At 39.7% G+C, this 27,860-nt stretch overlaps 1 protein-coding gene and 1 long non-coding RNA gene across 9 annotated transcripts in view; both read right to left on the bottom strand.

The window, feature by feature from the left end:
* The window catches only part of NF1 (neurofibromin 1), a 250,177-nt gene that overhangs the window by 168,195 nt on the left and 54,122 nt on the right, over nt 1–27,860 (bottom strand). For 5 of the 8 annotated variants that reach the window (XM_084750408.1, XM_084750415.1, XM_084750412.1 and 2 more), the window contains exons 4-12: nt 26,242–26,432; nt 23,069–23,175; nt 9,187–9,254; nt 8,891–8,966; nt 8,100–8,257; nt 2,815–2,988; nt 2,259–2,381; nt 1,750–1,824; nt 177–206 (exon numbers count right to left, since the gene is read on the bottom strand). In XM_084750408.1, coding sequence (XP_084606534.1) covers nt 177–206; nt 1,750–1,824; nt 2,259–2,381; nt 2,815–2,988; nt 8,100–8,257; nt 8,891–8,966; nt 9,187–9,254; nt 23,069–23,175; nt 26,242–26,432 — 1,002 coding nt within the window. The remainder of the gene's footprint in view (nt 1–176; nt 207–1,749; nt 1,825–2,258; nt 2,382–2,814; nt 2,989–8,099; nt 8,258–8,890; nt 8,967–9,186; nt 9,255–23,068; nt 23,176–26,241; nt 26,433–27,860) is intronic. The other 3 variants (XM_084750410.1, XM_084750413.1, XM_084750414.1) reach the window with 1 other exon arrangement.
* Nucleotides 16,884–21,396, bottom strand: LOC311579204. Its single transcript, XR_014773095.1, has 2 exons — nt 17,763–21,396; nt 16,884–17,589 (listed from the first exon to the last, which is right to left on the bottom strand). It is a non-coding gene; the product is annotated as an uncharacterized lncRNA (long non-coding RNA).

Here is a 27,860-nt window from a genome sequence, read left to right as displayed (position 1 = left end):
AGTCAGTATGGGTGCTTTATATACACAAATGTCCCCGATGCAGACACACTCTGCCTTCATACATGCAGCACTCCTTAGAGAGGGGTGCACACTCTTTCACCAGGCACGTTGAGGCATGCAGGAACTAACACTCCAGGCATGCTTGAAACCCAGAAAGGAGCAGCTCAGCCACTTACAGCAGTGCCGAGTCCATGCTTGAAAGTGCTCTATGTATTCAATTATAGACAAAAATAGTTCACAATTAAAGTAACTAGTCACAGAATATTCAAAGACTATAAACTTGGATTTATTAAAATCTAACCATTTATATAAATGTATCCAATTAATAAGTGGAATACTTCTAATACTTTTTATTTTTAATCAAAGGGGGAGTGATATTTTTGAATTACATATAAACTTGTGGAGTAGGAAAATAATTTTTTGTTGTTGTTGTTTTAACTTTAAAACTAAACCTTGGAATGAGTCAATGGCCTACGTCAATGATACAGTGGCCTGAGTCATTACATGGCAAATATATAGCTTTTTTATATAAACATGTTTTATCTACACTCAGATTCATTATGCCATCCTCTCTGGTACTAATCAAGTTTCACATAACTTCTACCTATAATTTAAGTCAGAGATATTCAACTGAGGGCAGTATTGTTCCCCAAGCACTTAGTTGTTCCCTATGCAGAAAGTATACCACAGTTGCCATTTCATGAACTAAGCACCAAAATAACAGATGTCCTGTGAGGCACTAAACAGGATGAAAACAGAGAACTATCATCCTAAAATGCTGTTGGACTCCATAAAGCAAAATGAATGTGTCACTAAGTGACTTTATTAGCAGTTATTTTTTCTTGCAAAATAGCTTTTAAAAAAGGGTAGTTTGGTTTAATTCAATATACTCAAGATAAAAGAAAGAGTGGAGATTATTTTTAATTTGCAAGAGTCCTAAGATGCAATTTAATTATAACTAGGACAAATATACCAAGGTATCAATAATCAAAGACCTTACTGGAGAAAAGCAGGAACAAAGTGAGTAAGTTCCTCATAAATGTAACATATCTGTCAATGTATAAAAGCACATCTATGAAAAATAAAATCAAAGAGCATTCGAACACAACTGTTCATAAAAGGAGCAGAAGTTTTAAAAATCTACAGTCCACATCTAGTGAGGTTTCACTGTCTTCTTTTCACGTCGTACACTCGTATCACCAATACCTCTTTAATGAATTCGGCTGTTTTCTTCTGGTATGCTTTTGTATCTTGTGACTATGTCTTTTAACATGTTAGTATTTTATTCTAATTAAGGAGAATTTAAAGGTACCATCAAATAAGATCTCACTATTTGTAAATCTCCCATACTTGCCTACACTATGATTATTCTGAACTTAAATGGTAAGAAAGTAAGTCAAAACGTATCAAATGCTTTGTTAGGAAAGCACTTGATTATATTTTCAGTGGTATTGCTCTCAACAGGTTTTGAACTTGAAAGGAAATTTCTTAGGTTTACTCTTTCCAAAAGATTTTAACTTCATCCCTCTCAATAAAAGCCTAAGGTCAAGACCAAACATAAAACCTACAGCTGTATACCGAATGCTGGTATAATCACCTTAGAGAAGCTTCCTGTTTTATATAAACATCTAACTTCAGAATTATTGCTAAAACCAGCATCTTTCTTTAAAAGGGAAAAAATATATAACCCAAATCAAAAAAGAAAGAAAAATTATTTTTTAGTAATACAGCTATACCTTTTACACTTACATTGGTGATGATGCGGTGGAGTGAGTTCACCAATACATAGTGAAATGTAGAAGGTGAGTTCTGAGCCAGGCATATCTGCCGAGGAAGAATTCGTTAAGACAAAAAAGACAGAACGGTAAAAGTAAGTTATTTTCAATAAAATAAGTTTAAGGCCTTAAAATTGACATCAATATGGAATACTAAGTGATACTGAGGCTAGAAATGTTTCTCAAGGGTTAAGATCACTGGCTGCTCTTGCAGAGGTCCTAGGTTCAGTTTCCAGCACCCACACAGAAGCTCACAGTAACTACAGTGCCAGCAGATATGATGGCCTAGTCTGGCCTTTAAGGCACCAAGCATATACATGGTGCACAGACATACATGCAGGCAAAACTTGAAATAAAAATAAATAAATCTGTTTTTTAGGAAAAGAAATACTAATAAAAGTGCGCCTATTCATCTTTATAGCTTCTGCATTTTATAACAATAACCACATCAATAAACATGGTTGTATAAAACAATTTTCTTGCCTTAAAGTGTTGGTTGTTATGAGGGCTTATCCGAAAGCAAGAGACAAGACAGTCAATCATGAGGTCCACATCTGCAGGCTGACTGCCTCTAGAGAATGGTTTACTTGGATTAAAAAGCAGGTTCTATAAAAATCCCAATAGAAAACAATGGCCTTTAAATAGTCACGAAGTATTTCTTTAGCAAGGTACATAAACATAATCAACATTATCCACATCAAGTATGGTAAATCCTAGTTGCCGGAAAAAGCACAAAATACTGGGTACTATGGCCTATAAATCTCACATAAGACTTACTATACCACACGAGTCCTCTCAAGCCAAATTTCTACATTAAGACCCAAGCATGTACATGTTAAGAAACCTGACTGAGCATGACTCTTCATGTTCTCAGTCTGCACCAAGAAGCCCAGTAACAACATAAGCAGGTCCTCTGAACTTCTGATCCAAGTTAACTCAAAAGTTAGAGTTAGCAATTATTTTTCACAGAATACTTAGACTAGAAGTGTATGCACCTAATTTCCTTAGAGTCTACACAAGGACAAGAACAGCATGTTACCTTAAGATCCACCACCATGGACTGAACCAGTAGGAAAATGACAGAGTTGTCCTCCCAGTTGATGTAAGTGCTCGCTTTACACAGCTTGACACAAGCAATGGCAGCACTCTCTGTCAGCTGCCTGCTGCCTCCGTGGCCAGCCAGTGCTTTTCGTAAACTGTCCAGAAACAGCTTCTGCAGAAATCAAACATAGGAAGACAATGCATCTAGTTTGTACTATTGTAGATTTGTCTAACAAAGTATCAAATTAGCAATCCCTAAAATTTCAAATTATAAAAAAGAATGTTTTTTATTTGGCTTTCGTTTCCTATTTAAGGAGTCATCACCTAATCTTTCTCAAGTTAAAAAAAAAAAAACCCACACACAAAACACTTTTCTCTACTTTCTCTGTTGACTTACTATAAGGATAAAAGAATTCCTTCCTATATATTTGAACTCAGTACTGATCATGTCTTCCTTTCCGTGTTATTTCTGAGGCTTAACTATAAGACTTCCTTGGTTGTGGTATATGTCAAACTGTTTCATTCTTTTCTACTACTCTAGAGCATATTCAACCTCCAGCCTTCTAAATAATATACCCCAGGGTATTCTGCTGCACTAAATTTTATTTCTAGAAAAAAAATTTTAAGATTTATTTTATGTATATGAATGCTCTATCTGCATGTATACCTGCTGTCCAGAAGGGGGCATTAGATCACATTATAGATGGTTGTGAGACACCATGTGGTTGCTGGGAATTGAACTCAGGACCTCTAGAAGATCAGCCAGTGCTCTTAACTGCTGAGCCATCTCTCCAGCCCTAGAAATATTTTTTAAGCCAGCTTTGCCACAGGCTATAGATCAAGCAAGCTGTAAACAAGATATTTCTTTTTTTGTTGTTTTGTTTTTTGGGTTTGCTGTTGTTTTGTTTTGTTTTGTTTTTGAAACAGGGTTTCTCTGTGTAGCCTTGGCTGTCCTGGACTCGCTTTGTAGACCAGGCTGGCCTCAAACTCACTGCAATCCACCTGCCTCTGCCTCCCTAGTACTGGGATTAAAGGCGTGCACCACCACCGCCCAGCTACAAGATGTTTCTTAAGGGCTCAGGGCCCTACATAGACCTTAACAAGGATGGAGGCAGCACCTGGATCTTGATGGACTTGGCAGCTAATGAAAAGACAGTTCATGCAAAATTAAAATGACATTGAAGACCTCTCTGCTGATGACAATGTCTAGTGAAGCTGTCCAGTCACCTCTGTGCTGCTTTTGTGATGCTTACCGAACTGTTCAGAACTGGCTCAAATGCTTACAGAGACCTTATTAAGATCACTAAGAAATCAGACCTGACCATCCAAACAAAGAAGATAGAATCAACTGCATGTGTATCTCCCAGTGTGTCAGGCCTTTGTCCTTGTATGTTTCCATTTTTAAAAGCAGCACCCAACACAAGAAATAAAAATTAAAAGTCCATGAGCACTTCAGTGGTTAAGAGCACTTACTACTCTTCAAGCAAACCAGAATTCAGTTTCTAGCTCAGAACTGCCTGTAACTCTAGCTCTAGAGGATCTTATGCCTCTGTGGGAACAATCAATCGCACACATATACATCACATTTTAAAATTATAAATAAATAAATAAACAAACAAACAAACAAACAAAAGCCAAGCAGTGGTGGCACACACCTTTAATCCCCGCACTTAGGAGGTATAAGTAGGCCAATCTCTTTGAGTTCGAGGCCAGCCAGATCTACAAAGCAAGTCCAGGACAGGAAAAGCTATACATACAAAGAAACCCTGTTTCAAAAAAACTAAATAAAATAAAATAAATAATGAAAAATGAAAAAAATCTGTCTTATTAAAAAGATTTGTTTTAGTTTACGTGTATGTTTATGTGCCTGCTTGTTTGTGTTTGTTTCCTAAGTCTGGAACTTGAGTTACAGGCAGCTGTAAACAACCCAGTAAGGATACGAGAGCACAAACCTGGGCACTCTGCGAGAGCAGCAAGAGATCTTAAACCTGAGCCATCTCTCCAGCACATACAAATGTCAATTTCTATAATCTCAATCCGTCTTTGTATCACAAATTTCTTACCTTAGTCTTTCTGCTAAATGAAAATCACAGACCTCATCCTCACATATATCTTCAAATCTGTGTAACATTTTAAAAGCTAAGTTTACCTAATACCAGAAAATTACATGTTCTTAAGTGTTCATGGTACGTATTTCCAAAATGAAACACATAAGGTCACTAAGCAATTCTTAGTAAGATGAAAGAGGTTAACATTCAACAACATGCCAATTCCAAACCAGAAGCGTATGGAAAAGAAAATTCACAAATATGTAAAAACTCAATAGTCATAAGCAAATAGTGAATTAAGGAAAAAAATTATCAGGAAAAGGAATCAGAAATGCCTTCAGCCTAAGCAGTGTAACACATCAAAGCAAGTGCAGAGCTGAGTGAAACTCAAATACATGAAAACCAAGAAAGCTCTCAAATTAGTAACTCCCAGGACTAGAAAAAGAAGAGCCACCTACACTCAGAAGTAGCACATAGGCAGGAATAATAAATATTAGAGTAAAGATCAATGTAACCAACTATGTACAAGCAGTAGAGAAAAACAACAAAACCAAACGTTGACTGAAAGGTCAACAAAATTTATTCTTTTGGTAGATTTGAGGGGGGTGGCGGGCTAGAGAGATGGTAGAAGTGCTTGCTGTGCAAGCAAAGGGAGTTGGGCTTAAGAGCTGCACAGCGCCATTCCTGTAACTCAAGTGCCACTGGGGGATGGAGCCAAGAAAGCTAGTGAGGGCTCGCTGACTAACTCCAGTGAGAGAACCTGGCTCAAAGACATAAGGATGAGAGTGATGAGCAGGCAACCATGAATCTGTGTCAGCCAACACACGTGTGCACACACCACACACAGCATACAGACAGAGTGCTTGTGTGTAGATGCAGACTGCAATTCCCAAAGTAAAAATTAAATGTGGTGGCATGATAGATTTTGAAAAATAGGACTACAAGATATTATTTTAAAAATGTGTATCACTAAATAGAATAAGAAGTAGATGGTCCAACAAAACTAAGCCATGAAGCAACGGATAGCATGGACAGAGATATAACTATTAAGAACATTAAATCAGTAAAAGACTTCTCAACAAAGAAAAATCTAGAATCATGTATTTTCATTTTGTAAATTCTACTAAACATTTTAAAAATTAGCACCAATCCTTCTCAAATACTTCCAAAAAAATTTAAAAATTAAAGAGAAAGAAATACTTCCTAATTCAACATGTGAGGCCAGCACAGTGCTATACTTGGCAGCTCATACTTGTAAGTTCCAGACACTTCGGAAGCTGAGGCAGGAGGATCACACTTTCAAGAACAATTCATACCAAAAACATGGGGAAGAAAATCCTACTCAGGTCTCTGAAGCTAGCAGTTATCTTGATTCCAAAGGCAAACAAACACAGACCAATCTCACGACAAGAAACAGCAAGCCAAATCAAGTAGCGCTTTAAATTTTTCCATTCAGATTATTTTATGTGTATAAGTGTTTTGCTTGCATGTACCTCACCATGTGTATGCCTGGTGCCTTCGGAGATCAAAAGAAGGTGTCAGGCCTCAGAAACTAAAGTTACAGGTGGTTGTAAGATGCCATGTGGGTGCTGGGAACTCTGGTCTTCTCAAAGACCAACAAGTGCTCTTAACTGACCAGAGAATTTTATGACGAAAAACTTTTTAAAAAAAAATTTTAAATGGAAAAATTTCAAAGACAAAACCTACATAGAAGCCAAGCATGGCAGCACACACCTTTAATCCCAGCACTCAGGAGACAAAGGCTGGCAGATCTCTGTGAGTTCAAGGCCAGCCTGGACTACAAAGCGAGTCCAGGACAGCCAAGGCTACACAGAGAAACCCTGTCTCAGAGGAAAGAAAAAAAGCTAGACACAGCAATAAACACAAGAGACCTTGTGATCAATGTGTCATTTTAAGTGCACATTGATATATAGTCTAGGTCTAGAAATAACTGTAACTAGCCAGCTTAAAACTGAGGGTGAAAGGCAGGTATAGTGGTGCAAGCAACTAATCAAAGCACTAAAAGGCAGAGGCAGGTAGATTTCTGTGAGTTGGAGACCAGCCTGGTCCACAGAGTCCCAGGGCGGTCAAGTCAGAGCAATATGTTGAGATGAGGTTGTGTCTTTAAAAAAAAAAAGGAGAAAGAGAGAGATAAATGAATAAATAAATAAATAAATAAACAAACAAATAAATGCCCTTATTAGTCCTTTTAGAAATTTGTTTTTATTACTTATCTGTGTATATGTATGTGTGAGTGAGTAAATGGCATGTGTATGCATGTGAGTGCCAACAGAGGCCAAAAAAGAATCCCTTGGTGCTGGAGTCACGAGATTGTTAACTGCCTAACATAGCTGCTGAAAACTAAACCCGGGTACTCTGGAAGAGCAGAGAGAGCTCCTAACCAATAAATAACTATCTCTCAAATCCCTGCTTTTCACATTAATGGTATTAAGCAAAAGGCGAAGAAAAACTTGGAATCACCAAGACCTGACAATTTTTTAACTGATTTTTGTCTAATTAGGGTATCTCAACCCATAGAAAAGATTGAAGCTTCCAAATTTATATTATTAATTTTGCAAAAATTAAACATTAGGTTATGTTTCATAATGAAAAAAACGTATTCAATGTACATTTTCTCAAGTCACTGTGCTAAAGCCTTAGAAAATGCATTGTCAACCATGCAATTTATTTGCAGATAGCCAGCCAAATTTAATTCATACACAAATATAAAGTGAAATTTAAAATTTCTAAATATATTTTAATGGTAAATAAAGTAAAGCACAAGTTTAAGTTATAGAAATTATCTGGTTTAATATCTCGGCATTAAAACCAAGAGTTCAAGGGGCTGGAGAGATGGCTGAGCACTTAAGAGCACTGACTGTTCTTCCAAAGGTCCTGAGTTCAATTCCCAGCAACCACACGGTGGCTTACAACCACCTATATAATGTGATCTGATGCCCTCTTCTGGAACACAGGTGTGCATGCACATAGAGTAGTCATACATTAAATGAATAAATAAATCTAAAAAAAGAAAGGAAGAAAAGAGTTCAGAGCACTTTGGTCACTAAATGTATTATTTATCCTTCTTTCAAATAAAATAACATATGAACACATGTCTGCCAAAGCCAGCCAACTGTTTGACCTAGAACGGCTTTAACTAAAATGCACACCTTGAGAAAACAAACTGCCTCCTATCAATCAGGAAATGACAGAAGTTCATTTCTGCCCTCCTCACCTTATTTATGTTGTTCTCATCAACCACATCCTTGGATATATCCTGGATTATCTCTGGACACAAAATAAGGAGAATGATTTGTAGTGGCCAAACTGCCGCTTTACGTTTGGTGCTTTCAGCAAAACCATCCACCAAGTCAAACAGCTTTTCTGCACACTCTATATGAAAAATACAAACATTAAATGATGTTATTAGGTAAGAAAATCTTTGGCATTAAATTAAAATCCAGAATTATCAAAAACCCCAAAGACCACAGTTTTAAAAGAATGTGTGAGAAGGACTATCTTGACCCATCCTAGAAAGTCCACATTTTAGAACGGCTTTGTATTTTGTCACACTATTAGGGTCTTACCAAAGTAACAAAAGATTGACAGCTTCACAAAAAGAATTGCCAGCTCCCCAGGGGTCTGCAGTCTCTGCTATATAGGTATGTCCCAAAAATTCTTATTCAAAAGTAAAAATAGTATTTCCTCTTTAAATATACCTACCTAAATATAAAGTCCTAGAACACCAACACACACACACACACACACACACACACACACACACACACACACACACACACAGTGACATGCAAGTCTAGAATTTCATTATACCTATTTGCTCAAAGGGGAACTGGAAATAATACAGAAATAGGAGAGAAAATCCTAATTCCTATTTGGCAACAACTGACAAGAGAAGACAGAAAAACCACAGAGTAATCTGAAAAGCAGCATGTTTACCTTTGAGAATTTAATGAAGTGCCACGCCTACCCCTCACCCTGCCCCATCCCACATAACTCTTAGCTTACCAGCCATATCAGTCTGCGGAATTTGGTACAGCTTTGTAAATTCATCCGGATAGTTTTCTACCCAGTTCCAAAAGGCCTATGAATTAACAAAATATGTGTTTTTATAAGAGAGCAGTCAATATTTCCAGTATATTAAACAGCACAGAATCTAAAGTTTCTTCATGAAAATACTATAATGCATTCTTCCCATTATGGAACTACCATACACGTCCTGACTTTCTTATATTCAAGATATTAAAAACAACAAAATTCAGAACCAAAACCAAAATTTGAATACCCAAGAAGGTGAAGCTTACCTTTTCTAGGCTATTTATAACTGCTAGTTGTGCGACCTTCTTCAGGGCTTTAAATTTAAATGCTGTTTCTGGAGGGAAAATTTGTGTTTTATTAACTCTCAATTATTTAATGCAAATATAATTCAGAAGTACTACAAAATAATAACTACTTTGCTTCAGCATTAATAAGCAATTTAACAGTAAAAAATAAATATAAACCCCAATCTCATGAGTTGCATCGATAGAGACAAAAGTAAATAAAAAGCAAAAATGCCTTGAACATCAAGTTTTCCCTTTGCTCTATTTTTTTTTTTTAGCTGATTTACAAAAAAAGAAAATAAAACTATAAGGCATGGGGCTGGAGAGATAGCTTAGTGGCTACGAGCACTTGACTCTACCAGAGGATCTAGGCTTAATACCAGTTCAAGCAATCAGGCACCCTCTTCTAGCCTCTGCAGGCACCAGGCGTCCACATGGTACACAGACATAAGCAGGCAAAACACCCATATACATAAAATAAAAATAATAAATCTTATTTTTTAAGTCTATTAAAAAAAATAGAAGCCAGTCATGGTGGCAACACTTTCAATGCTAGCACTAGGAAGGCAGAAGCAGGTGGATCTTTGTGAGTTCGAGGAGACAGCCTGGTTTACAGAGCTCATTCCAGGACAGCTAGAGCTACAAAGAGAGGCCCTGCGCCCCCCCCCAAATAAACAAACAAACAAATAGAAAATAAAGTAGTCAAGAGTAGTCAGTAGTCAAGAGCACTGGCTACTGTTCAGAGGACCAAAGCTCAGTTCCCAGCACCTACCCACAACCATTATAACCTGAGCTTCAGAGGATCCAAAGCCCTCTTCTGGTCTCTGAGGACACTGTATATGTATGTACACACATAACAAAACTTAAAAAAAAAAAAAAAAAAAAAAGACACAGCTGAGTGTAGTGGCCCACGTCTTTAATCCCAGCACTCAGGGAGGCAGAAACAGGAGGATCACTGTGAGTTCGAGGTCAGCCTGGTTTACCAAGTGAGTCCAAGAAACCATGTCTTGGGGGCGGGTGTGGGGGGAGTGGCGAGGGAAAGACTCTGGCTACTTAAATGTTTTTCAGTTGTACATCTAACTAATTTCTAATATTCCAGTATTATGAGTAGCACTGATAAATACTTGCACTTATATAAAGCTTTTTTTACACTATCTTTTTCTTCAAGGTGTAGGCAATCCTCTCTGAGGATTCTGAAATCTAAAGAGCTGCTTTTTAAAAACGGTGTCCAGTGAGCAGCACACTGATGACCTACTACATCCTGGCCACCACTGACTAGAGGGGCAGCTTTACTTCTGCTAATCTGAATACTTAAAATAGGTTACGCTTTACCTTTGAATCCTTTTAATTAATTTCTAAGTTATCGTGTAAAAAACAGAGGAGTATCATTACCACATTTCATAAACATGTGTCCTTACATGTTGTTCTCCACCACTGTCCCCGCTCCGCCCTCCCGGTGTAGCCTGCTTCCTCCTAGCTGCCTCCCTTTCTTCCCAACCAGCAGCCCACTCTTCTGCCTTCATATTGCACGCACTCCATTACCCTCTCTGTTTATCCTTCTCTTAAGATCTTTTCCACTCCCTCATGATCCACTTTGTAGTCTCTAACACACACACACACACACACACACACACACACACACACACACACCTTTAAATCTAAGTTCCATATAGGAAGAAAGCACGACTTGTTTGTCTGAACCACGTTTATTTAACTTGACATAATGAATTCCAGTTCCAACTGTGTTCCTGTAAATGTCATGACTGGATTTTTCTTCTCGGCTGCATAAAATTCCATTATGTCTATATATATAGCACTTTACTGTTTTATTTTGTTTTTTGTTTTTTTTAAAGCTCATCAATTTTTTAAAAATAAAAACATAAAGTAGAAGTCTGGCCAATCAATACACAACTGTTAACCAAACTCTGAGTCAAAGAACATACAAACGTTCTTCCATCATGGCTACAGTAATTATCCACACTTTTCCATTTAACAGTTTTTAAATTCCACATGTTCTCATTGCTACCTTCTGTTCCGGTTATGTAACAATGGGAAGAAAGTAGGCTGGTTAAAATAACACTCTAAGGCAGTTTTCTGCTGGACCTTCCTTTGCCATCTGAGATTTGGGGATGTAAAAGATCAAACTACCCCCAACTATGATAGCCTTAATACGTGAATCCAGGTCTATAAGCTGCAAGTGACACACTTCCTTGTGAGACCTTTGGAGGCATTAATTGCCAACTCTAATGCTTTGGCTGTGAGGGACTCTGCAATCACAGCACTGTGCACAGCAGCAGTGGTGGTACCCACCTACACATGGCTCACAGTGAGAGTCACCAGTGTCTGTGGGTGTGGACCACAGGAAACCACACAGCCCAGCTTTATAGGAGCAAGAAAGTAACTTGGCCTTCCCACTGTCCTTTGAAACTTTCCCCACACTCTGCCACACAAATGCACTGCTGCAGCCACTCACTGTACCACACTTTCTGGATAGATTTTTCTCTTGATGGACATTCAGGCTGATTCCATTTCTTAGGCACTGTGAATAGTGTGGTAGTAAAAATGGATGCTCGAGAATTTGTTGATATACATTATTGTGGTATATCTAGGTCATACAGTCTATTACTACTAGTTTTATGATGGACCCTTCACACTAACCTCCACAGTGGCTATTCAAATTTACATTCTCAAAAGCAGCTATTAAGGGTTTCTCTTGCCCCGCCCACATCCTCACCAGCAGTTGTCCTTTGACAGCCATTCCAACTGAGGTGAGGCAGAATCTCAAGCGGTTTTAACTTGCATTTCCCCCATGTTTAAGAACGTTGAGCACTCCTTCTAAGTATCTATTGGTCATTTGTACTCTTCCTGTTAGGGATTATCTATTCAGTTCATAAGCCTATCTATAGACTGACTCTAGAGTTTGTTTAATTTTAACATTTACTTATCTATCCTAGGTATCAATGCAATTTCTTCTTCCAAAGTCTGTAAATGGCCTCTTCATTCTAATGATTGGAGCTTTTGTGTATGTGTGCATTTTTTCCTTTTTTTAATTATAATTTATTCAGATTATACCCTGATTGTCATCCCCTCACCTGTATCTTCCCATTCCTACCCTGCCTCCCTCTTCGGCCCTACTCTCCTTCCCTAGACCTCTGACAGAAGGGACCTTCCCGCCACCCCCACCATCACCACCACCACATGACCACAGCCTATCAGGTCTCATCTGGATAGCCTGCTTCCTCTTCCTCTGTGTGCCACTGGGCCTTCCCACCAAGGGGGAAGTGATCAAATTGGGGGACACCAGAGCTCATGTCAGAGGCAGTTGGAGCTTTTATTTCATGTAACTCTATCTTGGTATTGTTTTCTATGCTGTAGTCCTTTTCAGAAAAGTCTATGCCCACATTGTGAAATGTTTACCTATGTTGGCTTCTTACATTAAGGTTTTGATGTGCTGAATTTATTGTTGCACGGTGAGAGAGATACATGTAGAAACCCAGTCTTCCCAGCAACACTCCCTAAAGAGGGCAGCTTTTCTCCAATGCACAGTTTTGACAGCTCTATCAGATACTTAGGTAGTATGACGGCTAATCTCAGTTGTCAACTTGACTTCTTCTGGGATCATCTAAAACCCACGTAGTTGGGCACACCTGTCAAGGGTTTTCTTAACAGAGTCATTTAAGGTGGGAAGGGGCAGCCTGAGTGGGCCACACCTTCTGCTGACAGCCTACAAAAAAGGACATGGAAGAAGACTCCTTTCGCTTTTTGCCTGCTTGCCTTCTTCACTCCTGCGAGCCAGGGCATCCCTCCTGCTGCTAAGGTAAGTCCTTCACTAATACTAGCGCCCAGAGGCACTGACCGGTAAGGAGTGGGATCCTGTAACTTGAGATGGAGAAGTGTAGAAGGACCCTAATGAGGCTGAGGACTTTGAACCCTCATGTTCTAAAGAGGCTGTCTCACCTGAGGAAGTAATCTCCCCACTCTTAGTGGAGGATGCATCCTCACCCTCACCCCTTGCAGTATTTCTTTCTGCACCTTTACTTGGGGATATTAATATTTCACTGTCCACAAACTAGGAGTGACTTTCCCTGAAAGAGAAGTGTCAAGCAAGACAATCCTGATGCCGCTCGGTGCCCACCAAGAGTTGCCTCTAAACTGTAACTAGAAGTAAGGCTAAGCAGCTCCTAGAGGTGAAATTCACAAGAAAATGTGCTACAACTTTAATGGGTTTGTGAACTCATTCAAGCAGAAGTCTAGGTAGTATTTATGGGAATGGATTGTTAAGGGTGAAAAAAACATAAAACTGATCAGGCTGAGATATGGGTCCAAGAGTAAATGTTCTAAGTTTAATAACTAAGTTCTCACAGTTTTTAAAAGGTATCAAAAGCTTGACTGGTTGGCTGAAGCACTTGCCATAGTCTGTCTATTGGAAAGGAGCTGGCGATACCAAGTGTCTCTTGATTTAGTGTTGCTGAAAAGATTTTAGAGCTCAGTGAAACTGCAATGTAGGTACAGTGTGTGAAACCTAATCCTCCACAATGGGAAGGCCCAGAAGACATCCTCTTCAATAATCCTGTAGAACACAAAATGTTAAGAGGGCCACAAGCAATCTGAAGAGCTTTGTCACTGCTCTTTTCCTTGTGCCAGACCTCAGGGTTGGAGACACTGTGGCTCAATTCACAAAGTTAAATGAGATGGGCTTAATTGGGCCTCAGAGTAGGAGGGGCCAGGTATCAGCATTGAACTGCCAAAGGCAAGATGAGACTATTTACTGTAATGAGCAATAAGATGATATGACTGCTATGGATCTTTTTGTACTGGCTAATAATGTTTCCAGAAATAAATTAGATAGCAAGTTTACTATGTGTTTTTGTTTTAATTGTTTTTACATCTGTATAAGCAGGAATATTCTCAAATAAGCAAAAGAAAGGCTACATTGCACAGTAGCAGGGCATCTCAGTTTATGAACCGATTTTGAGACTTGAGCCAGTTTGCAGACCCGAAACCCTTGAATGATGAGAAGGCCAGGCCCCTCTGAGGACCTTGTTAAAATAGCTAAAAGTTTTACCTTTACCCTTTCTCCCATTCTTTCCCAGAGGGATCTATGACCTTTTACAAAGGTTAAAGTGTCCTTGAAAAAAAGGAAACAATTAGACCTTACAGGGCTTACTGGATAGTGGTTTTAAACTTACACTGGTTCCAAGAGGTATTAAATAGCACCGTGGCCCTCCAGTTAAAGTAGTGGATTATGAGTGTCAGGTAGTTAGTGGAATTTTGGCCTAAGTCCACTTCACAGGGGGCTCCCAAACTCATCCTGTGGTTATTTCCTGAGTTCCAGAATATATAGATATACTCAGGAGTTGGCAGAATTCCCATATTGGTTCCCTGGCCTGGAGACTGGGGGCTATTATGGAAGAGATTGGATTTGCCTCTGCCAGGGAAAATAGTGACCCAGACACTATACTGCATCCCTGGAGGAATCAGTGCCACCATCAAAGACTTAAAAGATGCAGGGATGGTGGCTGCCACATTTCCCTTTAACTCTACTAATTAGCCAGCAAAAAAGACAAATGAATCATAGAGAATGACAGTTGACAATCAAAACCTAATCAAGTAGTGACTGAACTGCAGCTTCTGCACCAGATATGATGCCCTAACTTGAATAGATTAGCACACCTCCTGGTACATGGTACTCAGCTATAGATGTAGCAAATGCATTTCTCTCAGTTCCTATCTATGAGCACAACCAGAAGCAATTTGTTAGCTTAGTAGCTTTTGTTCCAGAAGAGGGAGCACTTCTGCCCCAGACACAACATATATTCCACTCAGTGAACTGGAAGCTCAGACTTCCTCCTGGCCACTTTGGGCTTCTGGTGCCCTTAAACCAACAGGCTAAAAAAAAGGAATAGCAGTATTAGGAGGGTGACTGACTGGATTGCTTCTCCACAACAGAGGTAAGGAAGGTCACGTCTTGAGTGCAGCAGATCTTTAAGGGTGTCTCTTGTTGCTACTTCTTCTGTATTCCAACATACACTGACGACCAGTGGCTTTATAGGAATGCTCTGGGACTCTAGCATCGTATTAAGACTGCTGAGACATCTAGTCTCATGAACTGAACTACTGGGTTCTTGGCCCTTCTGTCAGGAGACAACCACTGTCAGACTATCCAGACCACTACCTGTAGACTACTCTAAAACATCCCCTTTTGAGATATGTGTCTCTGTGTGTATATTCGGTCCATTTTTTCTTAACAAAAATTATTTATTCACATTATGTTAGCTTATTATTATTTTTGACAATTTCATACACATGTTGTCTATTTCTGACTACTGTCAACCTTCACCTCTCTTATTTCCCTGCTATCCCTACTACTTCCTACAAGTCCTTTTCACATGTTTCACATTTTCTTATTTAGTGATCCACTGAGTTTAATTAAGGTCACCTGAGTGGCCATGGGTTTGCTACATGGCAAAACAGTGGGCTCATCAGATGGTATATGACAGAAGACAATTTTTGCACCTCCTCCAACACCCATTAGTAACTCATAGCTCAGCAAGGCGGGGTAGTTCCAAATGTGCCCTTCCTGGATCTATGACTAACTGTTATTATCCCCGGTCTTGTGTCGGTCCACCACTGACACCTGCTGCTACTGAGATCATAACTTCACTGGCTGTGTCATGGCCACAGGCAGCACTGTGAAGCTCTTCTCATTATCTTTCAGCTCTTCTATTCTTCCCACTCCTCCTTCTACATGGTTCCCTGAAGGAGAGATGAACCTTGCTGTCCATCCCGGATGGCCTTGCTTATGCTTGGCAGAATGTATGTGTGATGTCATTCAATATGCTTTTTGTTTCATTTTTTTCATTTCCAGCATGTCTTTTCTTGTTTTAATCTCTATTTCTTTGTTCTGCTTTTCTTCTGACGTTTCCATCCACACTGGTGACTTTCTTATCCATTCTGCTGGCTCTTTTATGTTGCTAACTTTTCTCTCCAGCTCTTGGATTGAATTCATCTGCTTGTTTGTACTCTCTCTCGGGTCACTAGCAAACTTGAACTCTTCATGTAGTATTTTTCCAAACAAGCATCTGTGAGTCCAGTGGTTGAAGATGCGCAATCTTTGTAAAGGAGCCATATTGTGCTCCTTTTTGTCTCTTGCATTTCTGTGTTATGTGTTCCTCTCTTTTGTCTTAGGGGGAGGATTTTCTCCCAAATCAGCCTATTCTTTTGTTTTGTTTTGTTTTGTTTTGTTTTTCGAGACAGGGTTTCTCTATGTAGCCTTGGCTGTCCTGGAAACACTTTGTAGTTCAGGCTGGCCTCGAACTCACAGTGATCCACCTGCCTCTGCCTCCCAAGTGCTGGGATTAAAGGCGTGCGCTACCACTGCCCGGCTGGATCAGCCTACTCTTGAAAGCTCAGATCCCAGTACCACTAAACAAGAAAACAACCGGCGCTTGGAAGGTGCTTCAGCTGCCCCTCCTTCTACTAGCGAACTGCACAGCTGAAGCTGTGCTCTTTCTTTGCTTCTGTGTGGCTCTTCTCTCTTCTCTTCAGCTATCCTTTAACTTAGTGAATTTCCAAAGTTCCGTCCCCCCCGTCGCCCCCCCCCCCCCCCCGTGCCCCCTTGTATACACCAAGACTTTAAAGAACACGACACAGTTCAGGCAATCAAAGATCACAACTGGTCATATGAATGGCAACCCAAGTTGCCAACATGCATTATTTTTTAATGACAATGTCCTCAGACCCAGGCTCCAAGTACTTTCAGGACTGCATTTTCAATACAAAATTAATTATATCTCCATATAAATACCCTGGATACATTTTAGGTTCAACTTTTATAAACACATTATCCACATCTAAAAATAAATTTTGGTTTGTTTATGTTTTTCAAGCCTTGGCTGTCCTGGACTCACTTTGTGGACAAGGCTGGCCTCAAAGACAGAGATCTGCCGGCCTTTGTCTCTGCCTCCCCAAGTACTGGGATTACAGCAGGCACACACTACTGCACCCAGCTAGAAGAAATTTTTATCTGGAAAAGATGATCCTTCTACAAACCACCTTAAACCTAACAGTCCCTCAGTAAAGCAAAACAAAACTCCTCCCTAAATAACTATTAATGAAGGAAAATACTAGGTTTTCCTACATTTACATTGGATGTTTCAAAACAGAAGTGAGTCCTCTAAAACTTATCTGAAGTTACACAGAGAAACTCTGTCTGGCGGGAGGCGGCAGCGGTGGGGGAAGGGAGACACAGAGACGGGATGACCCTCTACCCCAGGATCCCAAGGAGTCCACCAGAAAATTCTCAGATGCAATAAATACTTTCAAGAAAGCAGGAGATACAAAGCATACAAATATCAGCTGCAGCCAGGCAGTGACGATGCCCGCCTTTCTTTTTTTTTTTTTTGGTTTTTTGAGACAAGGTTTCTCTGTGTAGCCTTGGCTGTCCTAGACTCGCTTTGTAGACCAGGCTGGCCTCGAACTCACAGCGATCCGCCTGCCTCTGCCTCCCGAGTGCTGGGATTAAAGGCATGCGCCACCACGCCCGGCCTGATGCCCGCCTTTCATCCCAGCACTCCAGAGGCAGAGGCAAGTGGATCGCTGTGAGTTCGAGGCCAACCTGGTCTACAAAGGGAGTCCAGGACAGCCAGGGCTACTACACAGAGAAAAAGGCCGCAAATGCTATCCCTGGCTTACTTAACCATTTGGGGGGAGGGGCGAGGGGAGTCCTTCAAAGGAATTATTCGCCCTAAATCAGCCTGAAGAAACCTTAAGAGAACGACCTCCCATTTCCTCTAAGGGGGTCTAGATAGGTTTCTGTTTACTCTCGTGGTCTTATTTTCACTGGGAGTTCGTTATAAGTATTATTGGTCTTTTACAGAGAAGAAACTAGGTTTTACTCAGGGACTCTTTTTCTTTGTCTTTCTTTTGTAGGTCAAGAGATAGGAGCTGAAAAGAAGGAAAGGGGGATATAGAAATATAGAGGGAGGGGATAGAACAAAAGGTAGATTACTGAATCTACTCCTCATCTCAAGTCCCTAATTGTTACTCACAAATAAGGTTATTTTTTTAATTCAATGATACTGAATTTTATATGTCGATGCTCATGTCAAAAACTAGTCTAATTTTATCACAAAAATACATAGTCTAGGTCTAATAGATATAATTCTATAGATATGAGGTAAAATAGTTAAATAAAGTCTTCAAAAACCTCAGAGACCTACAGAATGCTGCATTTAAAGATGTTTTATTATTCTAAAGATTCTTTGACAATAACACAAGTTAACTCCTGGCAACACCCAGCCTTCCTCAAAGAAGAAGATGAGCATCCAAGAACCTCTTTATGGAGTTGGCTTCAAATGTGGCAACCCAGCCACTGGGCAAAATGTCCTTGTTTCTGCCACAGACAGAATTCTGTCTAAAAATGGGCAAGTTTAGATGCAGGCAGAGTTGACAGCCAAACTCTGCCAAGACAGGGTAAACAAGTCCTCAATAGTTCCTGCCTCACAAATATGTCTGTCAGATATATTGGGCCAGAAGGCTGAAGATGATGCTCCAATGTTATAGGAAAGATATCTACTTCAAGTTTGCCAAATACAAATGGCCAAATCATTCTGAATTTAACATTTATATAATTCCTGGTTGTCTTTTGGTTCTTCCTGCTGTATGCAGTTTATTTTATTCATGTGTAATAATACAAATGTGTACGTTTAAAAAGAAACATTTTTTTTTAAATCAGCTGCTTTTTAAGTATTAATGGTGAATTTAGCAAGAGAGAGAGATCAGGGAAGAAAAAAATCCATTTACAATAGCTTCAAAAGCAAACAAACAAAATCCCACAACGCCAAAATACATAATAAATAAGTTCTAAGTATAACCCTAACTAAAGAGGTAAAAGACCTCTATAGTGAGGGTCTTTAGGGACTGGAAAGATGGCTCAGTGAGTAAGGGCATTTGTGAGCTCTGATCCTAGTGACCATGTGGGAAAAAGAGGCAGGTACAGCTCCATGCTCATCCCAGTGCCGCAGGGACAGATAAGAGGGCTGCTGTACCTTGCTGGTTGACAACCAAGTTCCAAGTTCAATGTAAGACCTTGTCTCAAAGCAGTAAGTAGAAAGTGATAGAGTTGGACAATTCTTCTGGCCTTTACCCATACATACTACACACATCTTTTAAGACATTAAGAAATTGAAGACAGTTGTATTCATGGATTTGCAGAATTAAATTGTAAAAATAGCTACAGTGCCAGAAGAGGTCTACAGATTCAGTGTAGTTCTCATGAAAACCCCAATATCATTATTTACAGAACTAAGATAAATAATCTTAAAATTCATTCAGAAGCACAAAACATTTTATGCAGCCAAGACAATTCTTCACAGAATCAGCAGTGCCATAGGTGTCACAATACCTCATCTCAAATTATGTTACAGAGCCATAGTACCAAGAATAGCACAGTACTACACACACACACACACACACACACACACACACACACACACACACACACACACATTAACAGACTAAAATAAAGGATCTAGAAATAAATCCACAGAGCTATAGCTACTTGTCTTGGTCAGCATTCTCTAAACAGAACTGATGTTTCTTTGCTCCTAGTCTCTGACATGAATTCAATAGCATTACTTCTCTCTCTAGTTCTTTTGTCTTCCTTCATTCATCAGCTTTACCCTTAAAACACTGTCAATGTGTACAAAAATCTAGTCCCAATACCAATGTGTGATATTTAATTACTGTTCTACAACTTGCCTTTCTTTTATTAGATAGAGTCTCATGTATCTCAGACTAACCTCTAGTTCCTGATATAGCTGAGAATGTCAGGATGACCTTGAACTTCTGATCCTCTTCTTCTACATCAGCAGTGCTGGGACTGCAGACATGCACTACCAGACTCAGTGTATATGGTGCTAATGACTGAGCCCAGGCTTTAGGCAGAGTAGGCAAGCACTCTGAGCTATTCCCCAGCCCATGCCCTTTAATTGCTTATTGGCTATCTTTCTAAAGCTATATTTATCATTTACCTGATCACTCTGATCTCTGTCGTCTACCCTTTCTCTTTTCTGCTTTAATTAAGTACTATCATGTAATAAATTAATTGCCAAATGCATGTAGTTTCTCAATAAACTCTTGTCGATGTGAATATAAAACTACTACTACCATTACTACTAAAGATATTTTCCATTTCTCTTGTTATTGTCACCTAGAGTGAATTTTCTTTTTTTTCCTTTTTATAGTTTAGGTTTATTGTGTGCATGAATGAGTGTTTTGCCTGTGTAGGTGAAAGTGTACCAGCAGCATACCTGGTGTCTGAGGAAGCCGTAAGCGGACATTGGAATCCATGTCACTGGAGTCACAGACGGCCACGGGCTACCATGTAGGTGCTGGGAACCAAACCAAGATCCTCTATGAACGCAACACATGCTCTTTAACTGCTGAGAAAACTGCCTAGCCCCTATTCAATGGCCTATTTAACACTGGCTTTAAATTTTATATGTTTATGTGCATATATTCTAAAGCTATGCTTACAGGGAACTACATTCAACATGAGAAATACAGGGCTGGAAAGATAGCTCAGTGGTTAAGGATACAAGCTGATCTTGTATGGATCTCAGTTGCTTCCCAGAATCTACATGCAGCAGCTCCAACAACCTGTAACTCCAGCTGCAGGAGATCCAACACCCTCTTCTGTACTACAAGCACACATACAAATATGCACATAGAGCCGGGCGTGGTGGCATCTGCCTTTAATCCCAGCACACGGGAGGCAGAGGCAGGCCGATCACTGTGAGTTTGAGGCCAGCCTAGTCTACAAAGTGAGTCTAGGCCAGCCAAGGCTACACAGAGAGACCCTGTCTCAAAAAAACCCAAAAATGCATATAGATAAATGCACATACACAGAAATAAAATAATAAAAATAAAATATTTTTTAGAAACAGGAAAAAGCTGACTCACTATAAAATTTCATCTTATTTGAACATAAAGAATCACAACTACTTATCATGGGTTCAGCATCCGTAAGAAAACTGCTTTTCTAACCAAACCCTTACTCATGAGTAACCTGGACGAGATTAACTCATGATGTCACTGTGATGGTGACGGTTAGTATTCACTGTCAACCTGACTGACCTCAGTTCAGGAGACACGCTCTAGGCGTATCTATAAGTGAGTATACCAGAGTAGGCGAGGTGTGTGTGTGTGTGTGTGTGTGTGTGTGTGTGTGTGTGTGTGTGTGTGTGTTGGGGGGAGACTGATTAAATAATTATTTGATTTTTCAATACTAATATCTGCAATCACTTTTTTGGTGATGTTAGGGATCAAACCCACACCATTCTTCAAGCTATACAAACACTCTACCACTGAACTACATCCCCAGGCACAAATCGTGTTTTTTTTAATCCACTTCTCCTGCCTTATAATTTCTTTTTTTAGTTAATCTTTTGAGTTAGCATACAAGTATGCCATTCCTCATATCTGCGCTTTCTCATTCATTATCCTCCCACTCCTGCAGCCGGTTTCTTCTCCCCCATGAGTCCTTCCTTTACCTTCCGTATTACGTGGAGTCAGTAACCCGCCTCCCTCATGACGGCCTTTCTAGGCTCACAGTACACTCAACAGACACACACGCTTGTACTCACACTATTTTACATCTAGGCTCTGTATTTTAAAAAAGGAAGGTAATAAATCTGAACAAGGATTACCAACAGAACAGAATTTTAAATTGTTCTCCCTACAGAGATACATTCTAAAAACTCAAATGTGAAGGAAAAAAGATGGGCCAGCAAGACAGCTCATTATAAGAGCATGTGCCACAAACTCCTGCTGACCTCAATCCCTGCACCCCTGTGAAGGAGGAGGAAGGCAACCACCCCATGGCGTTGTCCTCTGACCTCAACACCAGCACCATGGCACAGACTCTTCACACACACGTTTATCCTGTTAGTTGTCCTGTTTACAGGTTTCTGTTTGTTTTTCAAGACAGTCTCACTATATAGGTATGGCTGGCCTGGAGACCACTATGTAGACCAGGCTGGCCTCAAAACTCCCAAGATGTGCCTGCCTCTGCTCTAAGTGCTGGGACAAAATGTGTGCATTACTACACCCAGTTTAATATTTTTTTATATTAAGCATTTGAAAACTGTATTACATAACTATTAAAATTCTCATAGCTTACATAATTCAAGTTCAGTCTCTCAGGTCAGAAATGAAAGCCATTTGATATTTTAATACCTTTGTTGGGGGGGGTTAGTTGGTTGATTTCTAGAGATTGGGTCTTACTCTGTAGCCCACCATGGCCTTGAACTCACTACATGGCTCAGACAGGTCTTGACCTCTCCTCCCTCAGCTGCCCAGGTGCTGAATTATGGCCATGCACTACCTCACCAGCTCATGACTGTTCTTTGAGCACCTGGACATCTGAACCAGTAACTTCTATGACCCAGAGTTACCTTAAAGAATCAAATTCCAAAATGACAAAATTCTCTATTAAAAGCAAAACCTCTCAGGTGGTAGTGGCACACACCTTTAATGTCAGCACTCAGGAGGTAGAGGCAGGTGACTCTCTGGTTTGAGGCCAGCCGGGTCTATAGAGCAAGTTCCAGAACAGCAAGGGCAACACACACACACACACACACACACACACACACACACCTCTGTCACAAAAAATAATATTTATGTTCTCTATTATATTACTTTCAAATGTCCAAACGTCAGTCAGCCACATGCATTACTTGACCATTTCACAAGAACATACATACTATAAAATCTATTTTGATATCCAGTTCAATCTGATTATAAGCATAATATTTAGATTAATTATAGGCTAATTGCAAATATAGTATACATTTAAACATACCCTTCAGGAGTCGTTTTAATTTTGCACAATCCACATTGATATACTGTAACAATTCTATATCATGTACATCAACATTGTCTTCTGAGCAAACAGTTAACTCCTGTAACCTGAAAAGTAAAATTCAAAAGTAATTATCAATTTAAGTCTTAGGACAGCCCAAGATTCTGATTCAATATAAGAGGAGCTTATGAATAAAGACACATAAAATAAGAACATACTTATTTAAAAAACTAAATAATACAAGCAATTTTAAGAATGTGAAAAAAATGATATTCCAGTAAACTTTGCATCCATATCTTTAAGACTGAGGACCAAATTCTACTGCTCACATTAGCCGTGCTTCTTTTGGAATAATTAGTTAATTCCAAGATTAGAGTATATTTTCAAATATGCCTAAGTCTCCCTGAAACTAAAGACAAGGAAATTAGCAACTACTGTAGTCATGTCAAAAATCATACAACTGGAGCCAGGCGTGGTGGCTTACGCTTTTAATCTCAGCACCAGGGAGGCAGAGGCAGGTGGATCACTTTGAGTTCGAGGCCAGGCTGGTCTACAAAGTGAGTCCAGGACAGTCAAGGCTACACAGAGAAACCCTGTCTCAAAAAACCAAAATATAATTTTAAAAAATCATACAACTGTACAATTAGACACTACAATTGTCAAAACTGGAACAATCTAAAACTCAAATTTCTTTATTTTTTAAAGTTACATGTAGTGTTTGTGTGTGTGTTTATGCCTGCACTAGCAATCAGAAGAGAAATTGTGGGCGCTGGTGGCCCTCTCCTTCCACCACGTGAATCTCAGGGGTTGAACTCGACTCATCCGGCTGGCAGCAAGCACCTTCTACAGTGAGCCATCTGCCATCTTCCTGCCTGCTGCCCAATGTTTTTCTACAACTGCAACACACACAGGAGAAAAAAAAAAAAAAGTAATTACCGAGAGAAGACACTCATATGTCATCTCTTCCAACTTTTACATCACTTCATTCTAAACAGGAATAATGGTGGAACAAGTCTCTATCCTGTATTCCCTATTTAGATCATATTGTAAGAAAGTAGTATAAATAATACAGGAAAAATATTTTGCAAGAATCACAATTTTCAGCTAGGAATAGTGGTTCATTACCATCATCCAAGCACCCAGGAAACCGAAACAGGAGGATGACTGTTTTGGGATACAAAGTGAAACCTCATCTTAAAAGGAAGGAGAGGGGGAGAGAGAAAAAAAGAGAGAGAGAGAGAGAGAGAGAGAGAGAGAGAGAGAGAGAGAGAGAGAGAAAAGAAAGGAGGGAGGGAGGGAGGGAAGGAGAAACAGAGGGGAAGGAGGAAAGAAACAGAAAATAAAGTGAAAGAGCACAATTAATACAAAAAGCACTGGGTTTAAATCGCACAGCCACAAAATCAATAACAAAATACAGTAAGTCGAATTTAAAAATAAAGAATGATAGAGATGAGCCAGATGTGGCGACCTTTAATCCCAGCATTCTGGAGGCAGAAGCAGAAGCAGAGGCAGGTGATCTCCATGAACTCCAAGGCAGCCACTGCAAGGCCAGCCCAGCTACTTAACAAGTTCCAGGACAGCTGAGGCTACACAGGGAGACTGTGCTCCTTCCCCATCAAAAAAGAATAGAAAGTTTATCATTTATAGTTTCCTATTAATAATAGATCCAAAGATTATCAGTTAGGTAAAAGTTTTAAAGGAAATGTTGGAGAATGCAGATAATACCTATATTTAACTATTGGCTGGACTACATATGAAACCTGTCTCCAAAAGAAAAAGAATACCAAATTAAGTATTATGAATGGTTCCATATAAAGAAATTCTGTAAAGAAATAATCTATTTAAGAAAGTACAATGAGGGTTGAAGAAATGACTCAGTGGTCAAGAGCACTTGCTGCTCTTCCAGAGGACCCAAATCCAGTTCCTAGCACCCACACAGTGGCTCACAATCACCTGTAACCCCAGCGTCAGGGAATCTACACTGTCTTCTGGCCTCCACAGGCACCGAAACACAAGTGACATATAGAAACACATACACATAAAACAAAATAAAAATAAATCTTTTTAAAAGAGTATAGTACTTTAACACTTTTGCAGAATAAAGCTGTTATAATTTTTCAATTAATAAAACATATAAAAAAACTAAAGAAGCTATTTTTGGTGGTACAGGCCTGTAACCACAGCTACTGAGGAAGCTGAGGGAGGACATCACCAAGTTCAAGGCTAGCCTGGCCTACAAACCGCGTTCCAGGACAGCCTGAACAACTGGGTGAAGCCCTTCCTCAAAATAAAAGAAGACTACATAGCTGCAGCTCAGTGGCAGAGCCTATGAAGCCTGGGTGGCTCAGCAAGCACCTTTACCCACCAAGTGACTTCCCCAGCCCAACACTTTTTTTCCCTTTTTGCTTTACCTAACCTTCCCCCCCCACCCCCCCAGTTTTTCAAGACAGGGTTTCTCTGTGTAGCCTTGGCTGTCCTGGACTCTCTCTGTAGACAAGGCTGGCCTCGAACTCACAGCCATCCACCTGCCTCTGCCACCCGAGTGCGGGGATTAAAGGCCTGCGCCACCACTGCCCGGCACCTAGCTTACTTTTCAAGTAACTTAGGAGCTATGAGAATTAGATCATTAGGATGTTCACTATACCTCTCAGCTGTTCTACCTAATTTGCATAGTCAATCTAAATGAATATGTTTAAAACGCCAAACCAGGGCTGGGGATGTAGCTGTGTGTGGAGGACTTGCCTACATACACAGGACCCTGAATTCAAGCCATAGCACTGCAAGAAGCAAAGAGAAAAGGTATCTGGCCATGGAAGGCATCTTTTCAAAGTCTATAACTTATGTATATACATCAGTATCTTCAATATTACATTAATTGTCAAGAAAATTAATACATAAAATTCCTATAAAAGCCCAGATAAAAGTCATTCTGTTAACTATTTTTATGCAACGAATTCTAAAATTTATTTTACTTAACATCCCTAACATGACACCAGGAGCAGTGGTGCACGCCTTTAATCCCAGCACTCAGGAGGCAGAGGCAGGCAGATCGCTGTGAGTTCGAGGCCAGCCTGGCCTACAAAGTGAGTCCAGGACAGCCAAGGTTACACAGAGAAACCCTGTCCCGAAAAAACAAAAGAAAGTAAAATCCCCAACATGATTCATACACTAACCTTGTAGAAATGCGACTGAAGACTGCATTGAAGTTATTGCAGCTGAGAGAAAATAAAACCCCAGAAGCAGAATTCCGAAGCTCAGCCGCATGTTGGTTTCCCTCACGACAGGTGTGAAGAAAATGGCAGATTTCTGGTAGTAACTGTTTGACCAGCATTGTTTCATCTAATCTCATTGTGTCCTTTGGTTGCTAAAATGAAAATAATCACATAATTCTGAAACCTTAATTGCACCTGCAAACATCACTGTTGTGAAAAGTTTCAGGCACACAGGAAGCTGAAATAGAAGGATCGCCCACACAGCTGTCCCTTGAATTCAACAAGTGCTGTCATTTTCTCACATTTGCCACATATACCTGCATAGGGTAGGTAAAGAAGACATCTTTATCCTGTCATTACAGGTGAAGCCCAACCCTCCATCTTGCCTCATGAGCTCACTACCTCTGATCACTCTCTCATATATTAGTTGATCTCTTCCCTTTTGGGAAATTTACAGTTCCCTGTTGAGTTCTCAATAGACTTCTTTCTTATTCACTGGTGAGTACACTGTAACATTTGTCTTTAACATCCAGAGAAATTCCTAGGTTGGGCTCATATGGCCTTTGTACAATCTGACCAAAGCATAGATTATGCACGACATGTAATGCCAAGTTAAATCACACTGAAGTACATTATAAGCATTATATTATGTGTATATTAATGGTATGTGTTAAGCCCTTGTGAATGCAAGCTTATCCTAATGAGGATAGTCTCCACAATTAACATACCAAAAAATAATACCATTCCATGTAGCATTAATACCCAGCCCAGATTCCATGACACTGAAAATGTCTTTCATGGCTTTTTATTCAATGAGGATCCAAAAAATGATTCACAGATTACACCATGACTACTGTGTTCCTTCAGTTTCTTTAATCTAGAACATATATCATTTTTACATTTCATGAAATTAACTTTTTAAACTGGGTCAATTGTCTTACAGATTATTTGCTTATTTCCTAAGCGGCCTAACTTAGTAACCTTAGTAACACAGTTCTAGAGATGTGGCTCATTGGTACATGCACAAGGCCCTGAATATACTCTCTAACTCCACAACCAAAAAAAGAAAGAAAAGGAAAAGGAAAAAATAAAAAAATAAAAGAAACCAAAAATCAACAATTTCAAAAGCAGACCAAATCAAGGTCATACGTATTTTATAACATTACACAAGGTACACCATGGAAATTTACCATCATTACAATTAGGATATCTCCAAAGAGATATTAGCAATCACTCTCCAAGATACATTACCTCTCAACTAAAATGTTAATGAAGAAAAGTTGTGAAAACTTAAAGAGGCAATACACCATCCCACCCAACTGAATTGTGAGTGTGCCTGACATACCAGAAATTACAAAGTACTAAGACTGCTGTCAACTTTAAAGCCTCTAGCCTGCCAAGCCTGCCCCACTATCCAATAGTGGTTTTGTTCTTCTACTCCACTGTACAAGTGAACAGAGGACACCAAGCACCTCTCCTTTTAAGTGGCTGCCCTACAATTCTGGAATGTGGCCAGAAATCAATAAGAATTTAAAGCACGGAGGCTGGCGAGCTGCTCGGTGGTTAGGGGCACTTGTTCT

Source organism: Acomys minous (assembly GCF_964271855.1).
Source record: "Acomys minous genome assembly, chromosome: 12".
NCBI classification, from domain to species: Eukaryota; Metazoa; Chordata; class Mammalia; order Rodentia; family Muridae; genus Acomys; species Acomys minous.
The sequence above is the reverse complement of the archived record's forward strand: the minus strand, read 5'-3'. Positions and strand labels throughout refer to the sequence as shown.